Here is a 22,095-nt window from a genome sequence, read left to right as displayed (position 1 = left end):
ATCAAACGCTTAGAGAAGCGTAAGATGCGGGGCTTTATCTAGTATTTTGTCTCAGCTAGAGTAGCTGGTGAATCGCCACGGCTCAGTACAGCACTGCTTTACACCACTGCAACTTTCTTCAAAGCAAACTCTTGGTAAAATCCTCTAATTTCCCCTCTGATTGTGAACCCGTGTAAGGACTGGAATGATTTGCCTGTTGGAAGAATGTTGACCCTTGAATGGGAGTCGGAGGGACTGCAAACAGTGGGTATTGTTGTGATTATATTTGCATCTCTGAAGCTGCTTCATTTGCTGGGACTGATTGATTTTTCAGAAGGTAAAGTGGTCACTCACTCGCAGTTTGTGCTGTTTGTAGGTGTGGTGTCTGATCTGCTAAAACAGACTTAGCATCAGATATAAAAGCTGTGAAATGTAAAGGGTTGAAAAAAAAATAACATCCAGACTAAAAATCCTAGTTTACTTCTGCTGGTTTTACTTTGTTATCAAAAATGGGAATAGATACTAGCATAAGTTTTATATTTTACAGTGCATTACCGGGTGTCTGTGAGGGGATGTTTATTAGAAAGATGGAAAATAGTGAACGTAACACCTGTCAGTTGCCTTTGAAAGCTGTTCACTCTTACAAAACTTGATACATTAAGAGGATCTTGGTTCAGTTCATGTTTGTTACATGTTTTGCTCTTCTGATTTGTGGTGCAATTAGAGTTTCGCTCTGTGTCAGTATCTGTGTTTGAAAAATCCATTTCATGGGTAAATGCAGAACACTGTTACTACAGGATAAGCTTTAGGATCAAGTCTGAACACCTTTCAAAAAAGACATAGATGCCAACATTAAATGTGGATATTTAAAATACATATATAATGAATATATGTTTTAAAATTCCTCTTTGCTTGCTGAGATTTCTGCCTGCTCTATACTATATGGGTCATCTCATTTGCTTCACGTTAATGTATTAGGATTTTTATTTCTCTGCAAAGTGAGGGGGGGTTCCCACATCTTATAGAAAGAGGCTATTTTAGCTTAGTTATTAATGAGATCTTTTGTTGTCAACTTTTCAACTTCTTAACAAAATGTCTGGTGTGGGCTGCTGTAGTAAACAAAAGCTATTCACACGCTGAAGTCCTTACTCAAAAAATACTTGCTTTTGTCAGTGTGTTTGGTCATATGAACCCAAACCAACCCTTTTTGCTGTGTAACTGCTTTCAGTCAGAATCACACAGACAAGAAGAGCACTCCAGTTTTCTGAAACATTAACTTTTCATCATGGAATACGGTCTTTGATGGATGTAGATTCACATCATCACCTCATAAAATTGTTCAGTGTGCTGATAAAATGTGAAATATTTAACGCAGCACTTTTACAGTTACTGAACTATTGAAATAAATCATTGTTAAAACTGTATGTGGTGGGAATGTGTAACATTTGCTGTGTTACTATGTAATGCATTGGTTATGGAATAATACAATTACTTTTTTAATTCTAAACTAATTAGTAATTCCATAAACAGATCTGTTACCAGAGTTAGGCTTTCTGATACCTTAACATGCTTGTCTAATATCCCAGATATATTGACTTATTTTGAAAATACCGCTGGAAGATAGGGCAGCATGCTTGTCCCGATGTTTGGCAATTACAAGACAGAGAAGACTGCTAAATGAAAAATCCTTAATCGTTAAACTTGTTGCAGCTCCACAGATTTTAGTCAGCTTGTGATGATGCATTATGGCAGTTTCTACAAGCAGAGCAACTTGTCTAAGCCCACACCAAGACTCAGCACCAGAAAGGTGAGAAGAACTAAAGTGATCCTGAAAAAACATCATGGGCTGAGTAACTGGAATGTTTGCATCTTTCCAGTCCACAGAAGTGTAGAGGTAGCTTCAGCTACAGTCCTTAATCTGTACTGTGAAAATACGACAGCTTGTTTATTGTTTATTTTTACAGTCATTTATAATGAGATATAAAATACCCTACATCTTGTATTCCAGGCACTTTCAGTATTATTTTTAAAATTAACAAAGATAAAGCAATAGTACACTCACAGAAGAATTTCTTCTTTAACACAGCTACTGGAAGTGTTTCACTCAGTACAGCTTCTTCACTGTGTGCAGTCATTCCTCCTGCAAAAGTGGACTTTCAACTGAACAAGCAAAAATATGGGCCACTTATTGCACTATGAGGGACAGCCACCCTCCTTTACATAGCTAAGGAGTTAGAGAAGAGCTTGACTTGCCATCACTCCTCCACAGGAAAGTAGGAGAATCCAGGCAATCTGCTTAGTTTTATTCTGGTGTTCAGCGTTTGGCAGGACAGGGAACATGATTTGATCTTGTGTCCCAGTCTAGGGACTGTTTCTTCTACTTCATCCATTGTCCACTTTCTGACAAGCAGGAAAGAGAGACCAGAATGAAGAGAAAGCTGGCTTCACTGGAGCCAGTGAGATATTTCAGTTATAAGGACAGGATTCAATCAATACCACTTTTGCTAGAACAGAATGAAAACTCTCCTTTCCCTCTCTGTCCATTACTTTGAAAGTGGTTTGACACTGATCAATACATTCCCTCCAGCTTCCTTGTCTGAAACCTTTGCTGCTGGGCAGCTTCCCTCCAAAGCTTTTGTTTTGTTCCTCAGCTGGAAGGGAAGGAGAGGAGGCGATCAGAAGTGAAGCAAAGGAGCAGAGCAGTAAAGTAGCAGCATCAGGCTTAGATGCAGTTCATCCACCAGCAGCATGGAGGGGAGAGATGGCAAAATGCAGGTTATTTGTGTGTCCAGAATATCTGTTAAGTGGGAGCTTTACAGAGAGTTTATGTAAATAGGTGTGAGCAAATTTGTAAGCATCAGGGGAATACATAAATCAAACTCTTCAAAAGGACAAACTCTGTGCCTCTTCATCATGCATTGATTATGTTTTGAAGTATAACACCTCATACAGAAATGTTTTTCTTTTGCTTGTAATATAATCAATCGAAGTCACAATCTGTTTTAGACTCTGCTGTTCCTCCCCTTTTCCTTCCACTAATCTCTAACAGTTTCCAGAGCTTGTTATTATCTTTCAAATGCTCATTCAGATATAAATTTCCTGTCTGATATATGAATGTCCTACTAAGTTAGTATCTTTTACCTAGTAGGACCCACTGGTCTCTGCATGTCTTTTAGCTCATTAGACCATCAGTGCTAGGTAGGAATATTTGACCCTTAGTTTCTCTTATTGTGATGTAAAACAGAGAGCAGTTCACTTACAGTTATCAATAAACATATTTGGCTGCAAAGTCTGCTTTGAGAAGGGATAGAGCAATTTGTTCCTTTGGCTAGAGTTTGGAAATTGTGGAGGGTGGGTATTTTCTTTAAATAAGAGATAGTTTTCTGTCTTAGGATATCTCTGCTCTGTGCCGGTACAGAAAGACCTTCTTTTTTTTCTTTCTAAACTAATTTGGATGGACAGAAGCCACCTCCAGTCCACAAGTCGTATTAGTGCATTTATCTGTTCCATCAAACTAGCATGCTAAAATGTGGCCTCTTCTGTAGCTTGGATACTTAAAAGCGCAGAGAGGATAAGGTTAGGTCTATCTGCAACCATCTGTATTAACATGTTGTTAGTTACACTTACGGTTTAGCAAAACCAGTAAGGTTTAAACTATTCTCTGAAGCGCAGTATGAGACTCTCCCTTAGAAAATGAATGATATAGGGACAGGCATATTGCAGTGCAATTTATTCTTGCTTCACAGTATTCTAAGAAAAAGAACCCCAACAAGCAAGGGAGTTTTCTCCTTGGCTACATGTGACTGATAAGAATTATCCTGATTTGAATGTCCTATCCATGCACTGGTGGCTGTGCTACAAGTTCAGCTTCCAGCAGGCTCTCCTGCATCAGCTCTTTCAGGCAAATGGGATGTGGTGTAGCATAACTCCACAATAAACAGAAAGGTAAGGAATATACCACACAGCAGTACGTGTCCCCTTGCCTTTTTTTCAGCAGCTGCTCGTAACACCTGATTAGGGTCTGCTATCAGCAAGCTGTTTGGTTTTCACACAATGAAATGTCCATTTCTACTAGTCTTTTTTCTTCTCCAGAGACACTTGTAGGATTGAGGTAACTACTTTATTCTGAGTAAGTATCTATCACCTGCCTCAAAAAATTCTGTTCATGGATGCTGATATCCCAGTGCCAATTCATGGCATCAAGGTATATAGTAGTGTTGGGTTTCCTGTGATCATTAGTGCATCTTTCACACCAGAAAGGAGAACTAATAATTCCTTCAGCATCAAATATATTTGCAGTTGTGCACATAGACTGTAAAGCTAGATGAAAGGTGTTAAGGTTCCAATATTACCTTTCCAGAAGCGTAATTCTTCCCCTCAGAGGAGAAAAAACTGGATTACCTTTATTCTTCGGGTGTTTCCCCAACCCTCTTTGTAAATCTTGACAGAGATTATGGATTCAAGGTCACTGTAGGAAAGTCAGTCCATATAGATTGCACAGCAGAGTACAGTTACTTCAGAGCAAATGCAAAACTGCATGAAGTTGCTGCTTTAAATCCAATCTTGATCCAAATTGATGTAAAAATTGTTACAAATTTCAATATGCTCATTTGTAAGAACATGTCTTCTTGGACATATGTGTTTCTGTATGCTTATGTTGGGTGCAAAACTGGCTGAAGCTTACTGAAACTTGTAACCATCTCTTACATCTAGCTCAGGGTTGTTCAAGATGTTCTATTTACTCTTTACCTTCCCACAAAAACTAGGCTCTTCCAGGCTTGGGAGCGTGGCTTTGTTTGGGAAGCACCATCTTGACTAACCTTATGTAATAAGACTATACTCTTGACATAATGATATTGAAACTGAAAATTTTGTTTTGTTTTGCTCTTACTTTAGTGGCTTTCCTACCTGGACATAGTGATAAGATGCACAAATCACATACAAGTGTAATGTGCTTGATAAACAAAAGCAAAAATCGTTCTTTCACGTCAAAATCAGGGAAATCGTGCATCAGGCTAAACTTATGCTTTTACCAAACTAGGAATTAAATAGGACAAGTTATTTAAGAGTTTGAAGGAAGGCCTTATTGCTTTATGGTGATCTATTCAGCCACTGCTGCTCACGGACTTCTCCAGGGTATTTTAACATCCAGATCATCTGAATCACTGAGGAAGACATCCATACCAGTCTGAATTAAAAGTTTAGATACTGCCTGTGTGAAAAGTAGAGAGAAATACTTAAGGGATATTAAAAATACTGGTAGAAACCAGGAAGACTTGCTGTCTGTAAGGACAGCTTACATGCTATCTCTTCACTTGGGAGTTCACAGAAGGATCAGGCATTATGAATTTTCTGGACTGCTTAGATAAAACTTTTCTTTTTAGTATGCATTCACCCACTGTACTAAAACTTTACTCTCTGGCTCAGCATCACACAGTATATTTGCATCCTAACATGGGGAGGGCTCTTTTTTGCCACACTGTGCTACTCAGTCATTGGATCCTCCACTTGTACTTCTACCTTCCTAATCTTAATTTTTTTTTTCCAAGAAAATATTCTTAGTGATAGTCGTTTTCTCCTGAGGGATTTAGTATTTTCAAGCAGGTAGGGAAGCTTCTTGTATTCATCTTTGCAAAGATGTGGTTACTTTTGAGCATCATTTGAAGCTTCTTCAAGAGATGCTGAGTATTCATGTTAAGCAGATCATTCACCCAAAGATGTCTGGGTTTTCACCGCTTTTGCTTCCGTCCTAGATCAGATGCATCTTTTGCAGGACCACTTTACAGTCATGGTTCAAGAACGTTATGAATACCTTTGTTGAGTACAACCATGTTTCCGAAACAACTGCAGTAAAATGTATTTGAATTAGAACTCAAAGAAAAAGATTACTAGGTTTTATCAGGATGAACTAGATGTGTTAAGTGTGACCAACCCTCCATCTGACTATTACAGAGTACTAAAATAAATGGATTCTTTATCAACAAAGGAAATCAGAAGATGAAGGAAAGATCATTCAGAAAACAGTATTCAATCGTTAACAGCCATTGCTGGCAAAATTACATATCCTTTGAAAGGGAAGGAGGTATTTTCTCACAGAATATAAACACTCAAAATAAAGGCAGGCAACACATATTTGATACCTGTAGCAAAGTCTACATCTGACTAGTGTGGATTCCAGAGGATGGATACTGGGAGCTTTCTACAGAATGCTCTGCTTATGCATTTTCCCTTTACACCCTGTCACTTTTTCAGGATCAGCCTGCTTTTAAAATGTAGCTCCACATAAAATAATTCATTTTAAGATGACAGAGATTCGGTAAGACAAAGCACGCTTCTGAAAAATAACTACACTGGGTCAGCTGGACATAGGTGAAGAGAGAAAAGCATTGCCTCATCACTAATGTGCTTTAGGGCTGAGAATCTAGAAGGCTTTACTGTTAGAATATTATATTTTCAAAGACATAAATAATCGTTGCCTGAAGTAACGTTATAGAACGAGATAAAATATGCTCAGTGATGGAATGACTGAATGAAAAAATGCATCCATAGTAGTGCACTGATGTAGAAATGATGTAGTCACCTTTGGTCTCTTGACTTCTGAAGTTTTGTTCCATGTTTGATGCAGTTTTTTACCAGAATTCTTTGACATTTTATATTAATGAGACAAGGGAGATAGTGAATTTTGTAGAGATTTATGTATCAGATTACGTGCAGACCTAGATGAAACATCAAGATTTACAAAGCAGTTGAATCTGTTCCATGTAATGTGCAAATAATAACATAATTTAAAGTCATTATGCTATAATTTAATTGTCTAGTATGCATTTTAGCTCATAATAAAACTTATTATGGAATTACATTCGGGGAAAACTGCAAAATCAGCCATGAAGCTGGTTTTGCAGTCTCATCTGGACATTTAATGCTGTATAACTGCTTAATGTTACTTTAGCAGTATAAAGAAGCACAAAGCAGGCTGATCCGTTTGTAGAAATGTAAAATGCCCTTCCAAAGTCTGTAGTCTATGAACTTTTAGAAATAGCCTAACAGTAGATTATGTGCATGTGTGTACATTTGCTGGAGAGAGAAACAATCTAAAATTGAGACAGTGCCTACCAGACTTTAACACTAAGTAAATTTTAATGGCTGTGGTATCCCACAGGGACAACTGTATAATGGAAGGTCTGACATAGGTGCAAGTAGGTCACTTTTAATATTAAAAAAAAAAAAAAAAATCAATGAAATTGTTCTTACTGATCAATTTGTTATTTGTGTGTAAAATATGTAACTGATGAATACTCTAGATTTACATATTAAAATGGCAGGATATTGGGCAGATTGATAATTTTATATTTGCTTCTAAGTAGGTGGATGGATTCCAGATCTGCATTTGTCTCCTTTTGGGGTATGTATACAGATGAACAGATCTCGAATATTTCTGATAGACACCTGCCCATATTTTGGGTACATTTTCAGCCTTCCACTAATCACTTAAGAAAGAATGAGTTATGTCACATAAAAAAATCATTGTTCAGACAGACGGGGCTTTCAAAAGGTAGAAGGATGAATATTGATCAAAGTTCACTGAAATGAGTGAAACCAAAATGAAGTGCAACAGGCCAGTCACTGTTTCATGATGCTCCCAAAGGAGGTTTGTTCCTTGCAGGTAAAACTGCTGAGTTTGGAGTGGGAGAGTGAAATTAGATGAGTTAGAGGACAGATGGTTCAGAAGTAAGGGGGGAAAAGAGTTTGTTTGCTTAGTGACTTATCACCAAACAAATAAGTAGCAAGGTAAGGAGGACCTCAAATTTTGTTTAAAACATGAAATAAAATAATTAGGGAAGTAAATAGAAAGGCCCATGAGTTTCAGTGAATTAGATTTTTATTTCATGTGCCAATCATATTACATTTGAGCGTTCCTGTGTAAGGAGAGGAAATGTAGCATTCCATGCTAAAAATAAATAAATACATAAATAAATAAATAAAAAATGTACTGGTACTGTATTCTCCTGTGATCTAATGGGGAACACACCACTAAGCTGTGATTTTCCAGATATCCACAGTGACAGAAGCACTGGTTTCAGCCTAGCAATACATGCAGCCATAATGTTTAACCTATGTACTAGCAGTTTGATCCATATCTTTCTTGTACTGTAAATGCTTTGGATTCCTTTGTTTCTTAATAAAATATGGAGTTCTAGGTTCTGCATGTCATCATGAAATTTGAGCTAAGACAAACTGGGTAGGCCAGCGTTTGTCTTGCAAAGCTATAATTATGAATTCCTCTCTCTGAGATGGCAGCAGAAAAATATTCCCCTTGATGTGGAATATCACTCCTGGTGGAAGATACCACTTTCAAGAAGTGGTAGAACAGTGGTATCATTTACATTGAAATACATAACTGCTAGTTATTTTTCCATGAGTAAGTGTGATTATCATCCTTAGACTATTGGCTAATCTGCATTCAGCCTCTCCCTATATTTTTACTGTACTTTGGGTTATTTATGAGGTGCTTCATTATTTCTCTATCAGGTGGGTACCAATTATCAGCAGCTTCAATTGCATAATTAAAATACAGTTAAATAGTAAGAAAACTGGGTTGGTATTCAGGAACTGTCATGATTCCTTCCTTTGTGACCTTAGGCAATCTTCTAGAAAATGGTGAAAATTATACTGGTTATCTCACCAGCTGTTGGGAGAGTAAATAGATTAAAAGTTGCATCAGATACTAAAGTAGTGAGGGCATATGAGTGCAGAGAGACACACATTGATATATCTCTTTTAATCTCACTGTCAAAACTAGGACCCAGGTTTGAAACCTGGTCATGGTGAGTGACAGATTTATAAATAGCTTCAACCTGTTGAGACTTTTTAAACGAAAAAGGCACTCTAAACCCAACCAGAAATGTGTTGACATCAGTCAATACCCAAATCTTTATTTTTTACTATGACTAGGATATACTTTCTTGTTGAGAAAGCAGGTAGTCTCATCTTAGATTCCAGTAAAAAGCTGTTGTAACATAAATTACATTAAGATTTTTACTGTAGCATAGTAAGTATCTTATGTTGTATTCCTATATACTTTCTGCAGTTATAAATGCTTCATATTATCTATTCTTTTTAAGACAAATCCTTGCTGTGTCTTTGTTTATTATGAGCAATATAATTCATTTGAATTTATGAATATATATTTATAGAGAGGAATACACTCCTTTATGAGATATATAGCAGACAGAATACATATATACACATATGCAATTAAATATAGATGGAAAATAATTTTAGAGTTCAATTTATGGTGTACTAAGTGCAAGCAGATGGATGTTTGCAGTATTTCACAGGCTGCAAATTAAAAAAAAAGTTCTTTGCTGATTAGTATTTCCTTTGAAATAGTTCAAAATATAGGTCCTATATCTCAACCTCTTACTCATGTGAATCGTCTTTTAATACAACATATTTGTCATATGAATGCACTTTTCATTTCAGTATAAGACGCTATTTTGTTATTAAAGAGTGGAGATTTTCTATGAGATTCTGTTTTCCCAAACATAAAAAATAAAATTAATTTTCATTTTAATGTGTAAAATAAATTATAAATAATAACTTGAAGGAAATTTTTAATAGGTTAACATTGCAGATAGATGCTTCCTTCTTACATTTCAATAACGATGCAATGCAAATAAAGGTTTCTTTGTTGCCTTTCAATAATAAGTAATATGATTTACATTGCCGGGGGTGCGGGGCGGGGGGAAGCGTTTTCCATTTTTTCTCCCTCTGGGCAATTTTTCATCCTCATTACTGAAGTCACTAAATGGAGCCCCATCAATTAACTCACAATAATCCTTTTGGGATTGGATTTAGCCCCTGATTCTCAGGTACATCAGAAAACTGTGACTCTTCTACTTGGTTTTCTCGGGTGAACAAGTCTAATGAATTGCACTATATACAGAGGTCATACTATATACAGAGGCTATATGTGCCCATCACTCTCAGCAGAATATTGTGCACAAAATAGCGCATCCTGAGTATAGCAATCAACACAAAAGTATAGGCTGTTTTTATAAAAGTAGAGAAGCTCAAAGTAATACCAATAAATGGATGCTTCACAGTGTACCCATATATTACCATGAATTTTTGTTTCTAACTTTTTTCAAATGGAAATGAAATTGCTCAAGGTAGTGTTATTAAAAGCTTTTTATTCAGATTCTTTTCTCTCTGCCAGGTTAAACATCTCATGGGTGAATGCTTGAATAGAAGTGTCTGAAAAGACATAATTAAGTAAAATCCTTAGAAGCAAATTCTTGCTTTTATGAATTTTAGTAAATTGTGCAATTTTGTATTATTTGTATAACCAGAGACAGTAGTCACACCCATTCTATTGACATTTATTTTAAAAAATCAGAGAGTTTCTGCCTAAAGGCTTTGCAGTTCAAGGGCTGTTTCTCTTTGACCGCTTCAGAAGCAGGCAGAGAGGAGGCTGGCGACTCGGGGAAGCAGCAATCTTGTTACTAGTTCTCTGCTGCTGAGAAGGAGCAAGTAGTAGCAGGTCAGTACTTACGGCAGCTCACCTTTTCTTCACTCTGCCTGGCATCCTCGTCAGGGACATCTGATGGGAGGGAGTGAAAGGACATTTAATGCAATGCTTACATGAGTAGAAAACAGGACAGGGCAGGTCCTCAACTCTTCTCCAGAGCTGAGGAGGTGGCAAATGACCTAACATCTGCATGCAACAACATGCAAAGGCAAGGAAGTGTGTGCTGTACAGATAAATCACAGTTGGGCCCAGAGGCGTTATTGCAATGGAAGCACATTTTGCATGCGGTTTTTAAGGAGGGCTTAGAACCGTCATGGGTTAATTCATTAAGAGGGTTAAACACCCAAGGAACTGCAAGGAAGGAATCACAGGGGTTTGTTAAGGAGCTGATGATAGCAGTCGTTTAAGAGTAGGTAAGATTGAAAGACAAGTACAGCAGGCTTCACAGGCTCAGGGCAAGCAAGCTATAACTATTCTTCATTTTTGCTCTTCTACTACATATATGTATGTATTTGTGCACATATATATATGGCCATGCAGACAAAAACCAGAAAGAACTGGGGGAAATTTGGGGCAGGGTGATGGGGATACAATACCAAAAATATTAAACTGTTTAGAATTTTGTGTTGTTGCTGTTTCCCCAGAGAAGTATAGTTATTGTTATTTACTGTATACATTTGAAAAAAAACTGCTTTCAAATAAAGGACCCTATAATCGCCAGTGCAAAAGAATAAATAAAGTTGCTCTGGGGTTTTTTTAGAAGTAGAGAACTATGAGAATTGTGGCAGATTTCAGGAGAAACTTTTCTGAAGATCAGGCCATCTTAGTTCAAACCCAGAAATATTGATCTTTGTGACCCATTTCAGGCAACTACATTTGCAAATGTGGTTTAAGCACTGGTGGTTCGTCGCATGCTATTTATCCTCGGCAAAAAATCATTTTCTTTTTTGATAGTTTTGAGGACTTTTAAGTTGTATGATCAATGTTGTTTGTGAGATGAATCCAGGCAGATCTAAAGCGTGCCCTGGTACTTAATCGATCCAGGTATTGCTGGTTTGGTGTGGAGTGTAGCAGAATCTAGATGGCCAGGAAGCTGCCTGGAAACTATGTTATACTACTTCACACTGAGAAAACAGTTTTTATAGACTTGTTTTTTGAATGATCTCCCTCATTCTTATTTCAATAAAGACTAGTCTTACGCTGCAGGCAGTAAGAAGCATTATTTAACATCAAGTGATTCACAGTGTATTACTACTGTACTACACAGTTGCATATTTCTGAGAAAAATTGTACTTAATAGTTTTATTACTTTAATCCTTTTATAATTGAATCCATAAATTAGAGCATTGCTTCTGCTTTGGAATGTATTGGAGAATGGTTGAGAGGGTCTAATTCTAAAAATGAATGGAACACACACCCACACACACCCCCCGTGTTGTCTTTACTTAGATATTTTAAAAGATAAGTAATAGCATTCATATTTTCTGTTGCTTTCTTTGCAGTTGTGGTCTCCTTGCAAAATATTTCTCCGAGCTGAAATCTTAGTTACTAAAAAAATGCATAGAGGATTTTTGCTATAAGTATTTCTGTCTCATTATGAAAAGGGGGAAGGATGAAAAAGTTAATAATTTAGAATTGAGGTTTTGTTTATTTTCCTTTAGTGGTTATGGAGAGAAACTAAAAATGTAAACTTTTCATAGAACTAAAACTCAGGAATTCATGTGGGTGGTAGGAATGTGAATTGATGGAATAAGGTACATTTTCACCTGATTTGATGTTTTCTGCTTTATCTTATTTAATATCTGTTTTAATATTTGATAATTTACATTTAAATCATGTTTTTAATTCCCCAAACTTGCAAGAATAGCAGAAGAAAAAAAGGAGGAAAAAAAGGAATTGATTTCAAATCTCTAGATTACTACCCAAATGTATTCCTTTAATATAAATTTACCCTCTAGTCATTCTAAGTAGGTAGCACTTTTCTTGATGAGACTATTCAAGGTTTAAAAGCAAACAGAAGTACCAAACTCTTTAAGTTACGTTGCAGGACAACTCAATAGTGGGCAGTTCCTAACAGAGAGCATTTATGTGAGAACTCACCTCTTCTGAAATTTTTGCCTAAATATAATAGGCAAAATATATAATGAAGTAGTTTTATAGTAGAAGGCTATTTGAAAATAATTATACTGACCTTATACAGAATTTAAGCTGCAGAGAACTGTTTAAGACTGTAGAGTAAGTCCTGAGTCTATAGTGCCTGAACTTCATGTTTTATAAAGACCTGGATTGCACTCTGATTTTTCATACAGCTGTATATGTGTATGACTCCTCTCACACATTTTTTTTCCAATTAATAAACTTCCCGTTTCTGAAACATTACTTTATGATGACAACAGAGAGCAACCTGCGTAACTGGTATGCGTAGTAATTTCATGACAATTAAAATGAGTTCCTGACTGGAAATGATTAATCTTCCTTGAATTATATACCTTTAAATGTGTAAATGTTCATCAAGTACATGAAATGAATCACGTAACGTGATATTTTTAACAAATTAGGGAGGGCATATTCTATGACTAATGAAGAATGCAAATGTTCTACACATTTACTTTCCATAGTACTACAACTGTGTTCTTGCAATAGGTGTTGGAATTTTCTAAGAAATTATTTCTGCAGATAATTTTTCATTTTAGTTGCAGATGTCTCCTACACCCCAAAATGCTAGTATGTGATCGTAATTTCAGCTAGCAATCAGCTGCTTCAGCTTGTTTTGTGGAAGATCAGCTGACACTAAATGATCAATAACTACTTTCCCTTTAATGTCTGTCAGTTCCTCCTAAGTTTGACACCAGTCAGGTGTTTTTCATTCAGCAGTAGGATAGAAGAGAGAAAGCATCTCTCAAAGTGCTATTTTTAAATTTATTAGAATTGAAAGCTTAGATAATTTTCTTCAGTCACTACAGCTGTCATCCTGTGGTTGTCAGAAATGCCATGTTTTTCAATTGCAAATGAGAGGAGGATGGGAACAACCTCCAAGTAGCTTATATTTCTCATACTCTATGTAAAGCATTACATTAAAGGCAAAATTGTTGTGAAAAAGGGAGAGTTCAAATGAATTTCAAAAGAATGCATTTCTTGCTGTCATGGTGGCAAATAGTTTTGAAAGTTAATCAATAAATAGAAGTAGCATTTTTTTGATGCTACGTGTTTTAATTTGCTTTCTTACCCTTTTAAAAGTAGTGGGACATTAAAAAATAAGTAGCAAAAATGAATTCAAAGGCTTGTGATTTACAGCTGCTCCTGGAAGTGATAAAATCATGAGAGAGGCTGGACTACAATTAACTGGAGTGATTCTCCTTCAGAATTATTATGTATATGATAAATTACTGGATTGTGAAGGTGTGGTATGCAGTGGAAGTGTAATAGGCTTAAAGGAGGAAAGCAGGACTCCCTAAGTGCGTGTATATCAAAGACATCACACAACAGTCCCATAGTTTATGAGCATACTTCAACGATCTATTTGAGATGTAGAAGGCAGGTCAAAATGATCTGAAGATTGCTTACAGAACTCATTAATGGTGATTTAGTTTGTTGTTGTACGTGGTAATAAAGAATAACACAGTCTTCCTGGAGCATGAATGATGTCAGTGCTGTAACTGTTAGCCACCACCACAGTATGGGTCTACAAATTCCTGAAACACCACTGGGGGCTCTAAAAAGTATCACTTAAAAAGGAGAAAAAACCCTGTGACTAATTATTAATCTCCAGAACTAAGCTGATTTAATTAATTGAAGAATAAAGGCCACTGTCAAAGCTGACTGAAAAGGTACAATGTCTGTCAATATTTATTGGATTAGACTTTTATGTTTTCTCTAAGCATTGGGTACTGCAGGGTGCTGCTGCCTTATCTTCCTATAGCTATTCGCTGGCTGGATCTATAAGGCATCTTTACACCCATTTAAAGCAATACCTTACCGCACTTCAGCCTTGAGTCTAATACTGGCTCCATACAACAAATAGCCAAGAGAGCCACCGGCCAGTGAGCTGGGGTCTGACAGTGCGCGCTGTGTCTGTGGAACATGTTGCTTGGGAGACAGATAACCCCTTTACTCCCCTATGTGCCATGCCAAGTAACGCTTCAGCACCAGAGCAGATTTCGCACAGCACAGACTATTAGGAATAATATTTTCAATGCAATTGAAAAGAACTTTAGGTTAAAAACCGTATCTTTTCTTATTCCTTCTGCAACATTATTTTAAATCAGATTAATACACGCTGAGGCATTTTACCTGTCACATTCAAATGAAGGCAGTGAACCATAGGCTGGTTATTTTTCTGAATAGCTATTTCATGTAAAAGCTATTTTAAACAAGAAAACACAGTTGTGATGGCTCACAGTATACATTCATAATGTCTAGCTACTTGGGGCCTGTCCTGCATATTCTGCCAAATCCCTTTTCCCCGTGAAGAGCCCTCAATGAGACTTTTCATTGTTAAAGTCACCCAGAGTGTGGAATATATAAGAAATACGTAATGAGTCCTTCTTATTGTTATCAGCAAAACAATAATCTTCATATAATATGAGTAAATTACTGTTTCTCAAACAGTTTAAAGGTCAGCTTCTACCTGTCTGTTTTTTACAGAGAGAAATTGTCTGCTTGCTACTGTTAGTTTAATAAGACCTATTAATAATGAAGAACTTTTTTGTAAGGAGAAAAAAAAAATTAAATGTCAAAGGATTTTCAGTCTCCTTTTCAGATGATGCACAGACTTATACATTCACAAAATTGCATTCTGAAGATGAGACGTTTATTGCCATAAAATATTAATTGGCTAGTGGTTTTGATTTTGTTTCTCATTTTGTTTTGTTTATTACTAGTACATACATAGTAATTGAAAGACATCTTTGGTTTAAGCAGATCCCTTAGGGAAACAGCTGTGTCGCGGTGGATGACTGTTATAATAGCTGTGAAGAAATCTGCCTTTCTGGGAAATTCATTTGTAGTAAAATCACATCTTGGCTTCTTCTGCAACCTTTAATCTTTCCTTGGTCACAGACTAACAGAGAGAAACAGCTCAACAGAGGTAATTGGTTTTGCTAGGGTCTCCCAGCTGGAACACGGAGGCTGCCACCCACACTTCCAGCCATGCTGGGTACGGGTCACCAAGCACCACAGTCCAAGAGTAAAATAGGTGAAGCCACCTCTGTCAGCTGGCAGTTCCCCTGGACAGGGACAGGTTGGTCAACACCCTGACACGAAACTGCCATTATGGAAGTTTTCAGAGAGCAGCATGAGCAAATAGGCTCTAGTCCTTTGCCAGGATTCAGCAGCAGGCTGTCAGAGCTGGGCCACCTGGGCACAGCAGAGCTCTGCCTAATCTTCTGCAGGACCCTCTATTCCACAGTAAAGAAGCGGTGTCTCTGTTCCCACGGGAGGGGTGGCCTGAAAAGCCACCATATGTGTGTCCTGGGAAGGAGACAGCCAGTCTGGCAAATAATTGAATCTTACTGCCTGCCTCTCCATGGAAGACATTATTCATTTTTCCGTCAGACTTTGTTACAGATTTAACTGTTTCAACTGACTTGGCTCGCATTGCCCATTAACTTTTTAAATCATTTTCCAGTCCCCTGTCAGTTGTCTCCAATATAGCAAATAGATTTATACTTTTACAATTCCTTCTCCATCATCCTCCTAAAACGCAGCTTAACTGACATTAATATTTTCACACTTGCCTTCATTTTTTTCAAAAATCAGCCCTAAAGGTGGAAAGCAATCATTAAGTGCCACTGAATGCAGCATTGCAAGACAGTATAAACCAGTTACCATTTCAGACTACTGGGGAGCTAAACCTTAATATCATCTGAAATACATGTAGAGGCAAAAAGATTGCTAGGGACATCTGGGTTTTTTGTTCTCATGCTTTTACTGATTTCAGAAGAGTAAACTCCTGCTGTGCTGACTTTTCTACAGTGGTGCCCCCAAAATGTTTTGTATAAATTAATCAGTTTTTGCATGTAGTAAAATTATATTCCATGAAGATTAATATATAGGGAAAATAAAAGTGAAGCCCTTCTCCTCCTCTTCAGCAGCATCAGACATTTTGGAAGAAATCTGCTTATTGCTTCTGCATGACACAGTGCATTTTATATCAGCCTATTGGGAGAAGGCTCCAGAAACTTCTGCCACGTTGTAACTCTAACTATTGATTAGTGTTCCCTGTGTTTGCTCACTGTAACTCTTCATCTGTGCATTCAGTCTGTGATAGTCAAAATGCTAAGCAAAAATTAATCTGCTCTTATATTTACTGCCCTGCTGCTAAATGTCCAACCATCTTTATATTTTGTTCTACCAAAGCAAGGGATGCAATTAACTGATTTTAGGACAGCAAAACCTCCACAGAAACTGCTTTTCCCTGGAACAGTGGAATTCTTCCAGCCAAACAAATGTTCATTTGGGATGGTGCTAAGCTTTCTCCTGATATTCTCAGTTTTATGGGTCAAAACCCTGGAAAGTCCATGAAACTCAAGCTGTTCAAGGAAAAATGCACATTATTGTCTTTATACATGTTGTGGGGATCTTTACACAATATCTACAATATCAACTAAAGAGCAAGCCAGACATGGGATCATTTTTCCTTATTGGGGAGGAAAATAAAACTGCCCTTCTTTAAAAATTAGTCTCAAAACACCTTTTTTCTTTTAAAAAAATATACTTTTTCAATGGACATAACTACTTATTTATAAAAGAACTTGCAATGGGTGATCATGGGCAGATTTTGGAGGGTGAACTAGTTTCAGTTTTACTTTTCATGCACTTGTTAATTTTTTTTTCTTCATGCTTCTGCACAGATTTTGGTTTGACAGGTATACTCTAAGCATGTTAATTCTTTACATTCTTAAATTTAGATCCACATTTTAAATGTTTTATATATGTTTCTTTTACTTTGGCTGAAAAATGAAGAGAAAAAAAGCAAAATGTGAAATGTTTGTTGGTTGTTTTTTTTTTTTTTTCCTGTGTAGGAAAGTGTTCTATATGGAGTATAGCAATCGTAGGTGAGCAATGTTCTGTATCTGTTCTGTCATTCAGAGTTGTTTCTGTTGGGGATTTCTAACAGCCTGAAAATACAGATAAGAATGGTGAAAAATGAGATTTAGCTCTGATAAATTTAATCCACATGAAATTTTCACTGTTTGAATAAAGTATGAAACATTAGATTGCTCTTACATCCTGTGTAATATTTCCTCATACAAAGAATAAGAAACCTAACTCAGAAAAAAAGTAAAATTAATTTAGAACTGAATCTCTATTTATTACTTATGTACTTTTGAAGGTTTGCTTATGCTGGACTGGGGACTGCAGAAGTCTGTACATCTTAGATCCCTTTTTGTTCAGTCCACCTGGAATTGCGATGTCAGTACAACTTCGCACTGTAGCCTGTTTGTGTTAAAGGACTTGAAAAAAGTGGTTTTTTCCCTAGCCAAATTTTTGCCTCTGTCAGCAGAGATAGAGAGAAGCATACACGCATAAAACCTGGCTTAATATAGAATAAGTCAAATACTGGAATGATTAGTATAATCATGATGTAAAGACAATTTTTACAGGATTTATTTTCAGTTCACAGCCCAAAACCATTCTGGAGCTGGAATCTAATTTAGATACTATTTCAAAAATCTATCTCTAAGCTTTCCTGCATGGTTTCTATTTAACGTTTTCTAATCTACATTCTTTTCACTGTTGATTAGTTTTTTCAGTGTTCTCCCATTGTCTATTAACTTCAGATTTTCAAACTACTACTTCATCCCATCCAGCTTTTGTCTCTGTAGCATTTAATTTGGGAAGACCTTTCCTTCACGCTGCCTAGATTTTATTCCCTGCTGTCTGTTCAGGTTACCTCTCTACAGCCTACTGCTGAGAAAATACTGCGCATCCTTGGCTTCCTTGCATTCCAAACCTTTGAACAAAAGGAATTTAACAATACAATTGTCACAATTTCTACTGTGGTTTTGTGAACGACAATTTCAATGTTTTACAATAGTGGCCAAATTTTAATAGATTTTAAAGGGGAGTCCAGAGGTCCATTCCAGTAATGGACAACTACCTTCTAAATTTCAAGTCACAATTTGAAAGCTGACACAACTTAAGAAAAGTCTTCAGGAACATTTTAAGTCAGGAAAACAGAATAAATTTTCCTAGCAATGGGAATAATAGCATTGCTTCTCCACAGAACAGGCGAAATGATGTGAAATCTTGGTTCAAATGTCTTTGGATTTGTAAAATTAAGGTTATCAGAATGAGAATAATAACAACTGGTAGCTTTGTCATACATGAACGTGCAAGTTAACTGGTCATCTTTCATGTCTAATACAACTAACCTGTGTACGTAGGGGTATTATCAGAAATAACAACTGGTAGCTTTGTCATACATGAACGTGCAAGTTAACTGGTCATCTTTCATGTCTAATACAACTAACCTGTGTACGTAGGGGTATTATTCAGAAAAATGACTTCCCACCCATCTCCTACCCTTCCTATGGAAGACACCTTATGTAGTACTTGGACTGCTGTATACTGTTTGTCAGAACACCATTCCCAAACCACCTAATGTAGTACAGCCCAAATGAAACTAATATATCAAAAAAATGATTAAGCATGCTGCATTGAAAGCATATAACACATTGAAACACATATAAATGTGTTTTTCAACGTTATCTAAGAGTTTGTTGAGCTGTAACCCTTTTCATTTATTCAGTACTTTATTTTTTGTTAAGAAACTGCACAGTCTTCTTACTGTAAGGTCAAGATGGACTTTTTAATTATTTGAAAAATCAGTAATTAAAGTTGCTGTCCAAAGCACAAATATCCAGCTTCATTTACGTATGATGGAGATACTGGTAATTGGATATAGGTAACTAAATTTTCTAATTTATATTGCTTACTGAAAAAATTATTCAAGAAAATTTACAATAATGTGATGATTACACGTGGTGCAACATTGACCATCTCCATAAATAACAGAGATAAATGAATATATTATGCAAGCTATTATATACAAACACTTAAAACTCAGCAACAAATTGGAAAGTAATATGTTTTACAAGTTTCTCTTTGAGAAAGGCTAGACAAAATGGATTGATTCAGCACAAGGCAAACTTTTCCCTTGGAATCAATTCCTGTTCTTTTAAGATAAATGGTGAAAATGCTGTAGAAAGCACTGAGAGGAAAAGCGATATTAACTGTTCTCTTGAAGGAGTCTGCAACTAAATTTTTCAAGCTTGGAGGTTACTCTAGCTACAGCTGCCAAGGTAGAAGTTATCTTGACTGTCAGGCTTTCAGTTCTTTTCCAAAAAGATTTTATTAGTAATATTTGTCAGTGAGCCAGAGAAAACTCATCTGTTTGGGAGAGAAATCAGTTACCCTCACTCAGGGTCAACTAAACTTTGGAATTTGCCTGCAGAAAAAGGTCCAAACCTAATTTACTGAAAGTTTTTAATCAAGCTTTAGAGTATGAAACCATAATAGCTTTCTGTATTTAGATCCCTTATGGTAAACAAGTAGATGTTCAGTTTTCAGCTTTTCAGTGACAGTAAATTGCAAATTTTCTGCTTATGAGGTTCCTGCTTACAGTGAAAAATTAGTATCTTATTTATTTCTAAATATATTTCCGTCTGTATGTTACAAGAATCAGTCTAAATAAGTCATCACTATGACTAGGGTTTATGCTAGCCTCTATGCTTTGTGAACTTGATCTGTTCTCTGAATGTCTGTTGTGGTTGCAGTGACTGGTGTTAAAGATCGAGAAAGTCTTAGAAAGATGGTGATATAGAGAGATGTATTCTCTTATTTTCCAGTCTCATTCTTCCTGTCTATATCAAAGTGATCAAAGAGAAAGGCTGGATGTCAGACTGACATTTTCAGTCAAAACCACAATAAACCAAATAAGAAAATACATTGGATTTTCTGATCAGTGCTTATAAAAAAATTGTGCTTAAACTTTTACTTCCAAATAAGACCATAACACTGTCCGTCCTCAAAACTGGTAAAGCAGGCTTTCCCATGGCACAAGTGTTGGTAATAACATGCCTCAAATGTGACTTAGACCCTTTGTAAGGGCTTGAAACTCTTCAGCTGACCTTTGTTTTTCTAAAGAGATTGCTGACAAAGAATTTGGTACTGCAGGGTGCTAACCACATTTCTTCTCTCCAGGAAAACAATTACAGAAATGTGTGAATTAAAAAGCATTTTTTTCTATTAAATTCTGTGCACTTAAAAATCAGTTGAATGAACTGTGCTTAAATTTAGACAGAAAAGTTAGAATAACTTCACATACTTAGAGCTCAGCAGGGAACAAATACATGGTTAGCCATTAGATGTAATTTATGATGTTGTCCTGGGTTTATCTTGAAAGCTATCAGTGATGAAGATGACAGGTATAAAGTGAACATCAGTGAAAATCAACAACCCAGAGACTACTTGTCATTGGCCTGTGATGTCACTGTATTATGGCACAAAAAATTAGGGAAGATTGCAAGACACATTGATTATAAAAACCTCGTCTTTAAACGAGGTCTGGTGTTGCACCCTGTGTAGCCAGTAATGTGCGTTAGTCATCATTATAAAATCAACCTTTCCCAACAATTACCACAGAGTGATACATGGATACTGCAGTTGTTACAGGACACACAAAACCTTTTGCTCTGCAAGCCACGTGTTCTGTTGCTGAGTCGAAAAACATAAATAAATCTTGCAGACCTGTGAGTACTTGGCTGTGCTGGAGATGAGGTAGTGGCGGGATTGCTGTGGAAATTTATGGGTCTGTAACAAACCATGTTAAAGATGTACTGTAGCAATATGCAGAGATAGAGTCTCTCTGCCACAGTAAAAAACAGATTAGGCAATGGTATTTTTGTGGGTTAGTGTTGTGCTGTTGCTGATACAGAAATGGTGTTTAACTCATAGGTGATTCCTCCTATTAGAGAGTATAATAAAATATTCAAGCCCTATACAGCTGTGTTCCGCGGGGCTAGGGAGAAGAGGAAGAAATGCTGCCAGAATAGCTCCTGGGTGTTTTGTGAGCCACTGTGGTAGTCTAATAAGTGCTTAGAAAGAAGAATTATCACCTGTGGAAAAGGCATGAGAGATTACAAGGTGTTTCTGAACTGCTATTGTGTCATAAGCTCTGAAGATATTTTTCTACTGTACTTTTTTCTGCTTCTAAATTTTCCTTTTCAGTGCAACCAGTTGTTACTTGCGGAAGGTTCATAGAAATCCCTCACCACAAAATACTTGCAGCATTTTGTTGCACTAAAAGGCTTAACAACAATCAGGGTTTCATAAATACAGGGATAAATAATGTGTACAAACGTATATACATTCCAGTTTAATGGAAGTTCACTGAAAAGAATAGATATTTTTCCTTCTACTCTATCAAAATTATCACTGGTATTTATGGTATTGTCACTAACACTTTTCACAACCTCAGAACTTCATGCCAATGTCATGTCTGTCTGTGCCAAAGTGACCCTCCACCTAGATAAGGCTTTACTACATTCCATGTTCTTGGCAGATTAAAAATCCCTTTTTCT

General features: G+C 36.6%; 1 protein-coding gene across 7 annotated transcripts in view; it reads left to right on the top strand.

Moving 5' to 3' along the window:
- The window catches only part of KCNIP4 (potassium voltage-gated channel interacting protein 4), a 429,697-nt gene that overhangs the window by 329,873 nt on the left and 77,729 nt on the right, over positions 1–22,095 (top strand). The window contains exon 1 of one of the 7 annotated variants that reach the window (XM_056361794.1): positions 189–316. The exons of the other annotated variants lie outside the window; for them this stretch is intronic. Coding sequence (XP_056217769.1) covers positions 205–316 — 112 coding nt within the window. The 5' untranslated portion in view covers positions 189–204. Of the gene's footprint in view, positions 1–188; positions 317–22,095 lie in introns of those variants that run through there. 7 annotated transcript variants of the gene reach the window in all.

This window comes from Falco biarmicus, chromosome 1 (genome assembly GCF_023638135.1).
Source record: "Falco biarmicus isolate bFalBia1 chromosome 1, bFalBia1.pri, whole genome shotgun sequence".
Lineage (NCBI taxonomy): Eukaryota > Metazoa > Chordata > Aves > Falconiformes > Falconidae > Falco > Falco biarmicus.
This window is presented reverse-complemented; position numbering and strand designations above follow the sequence as displayed.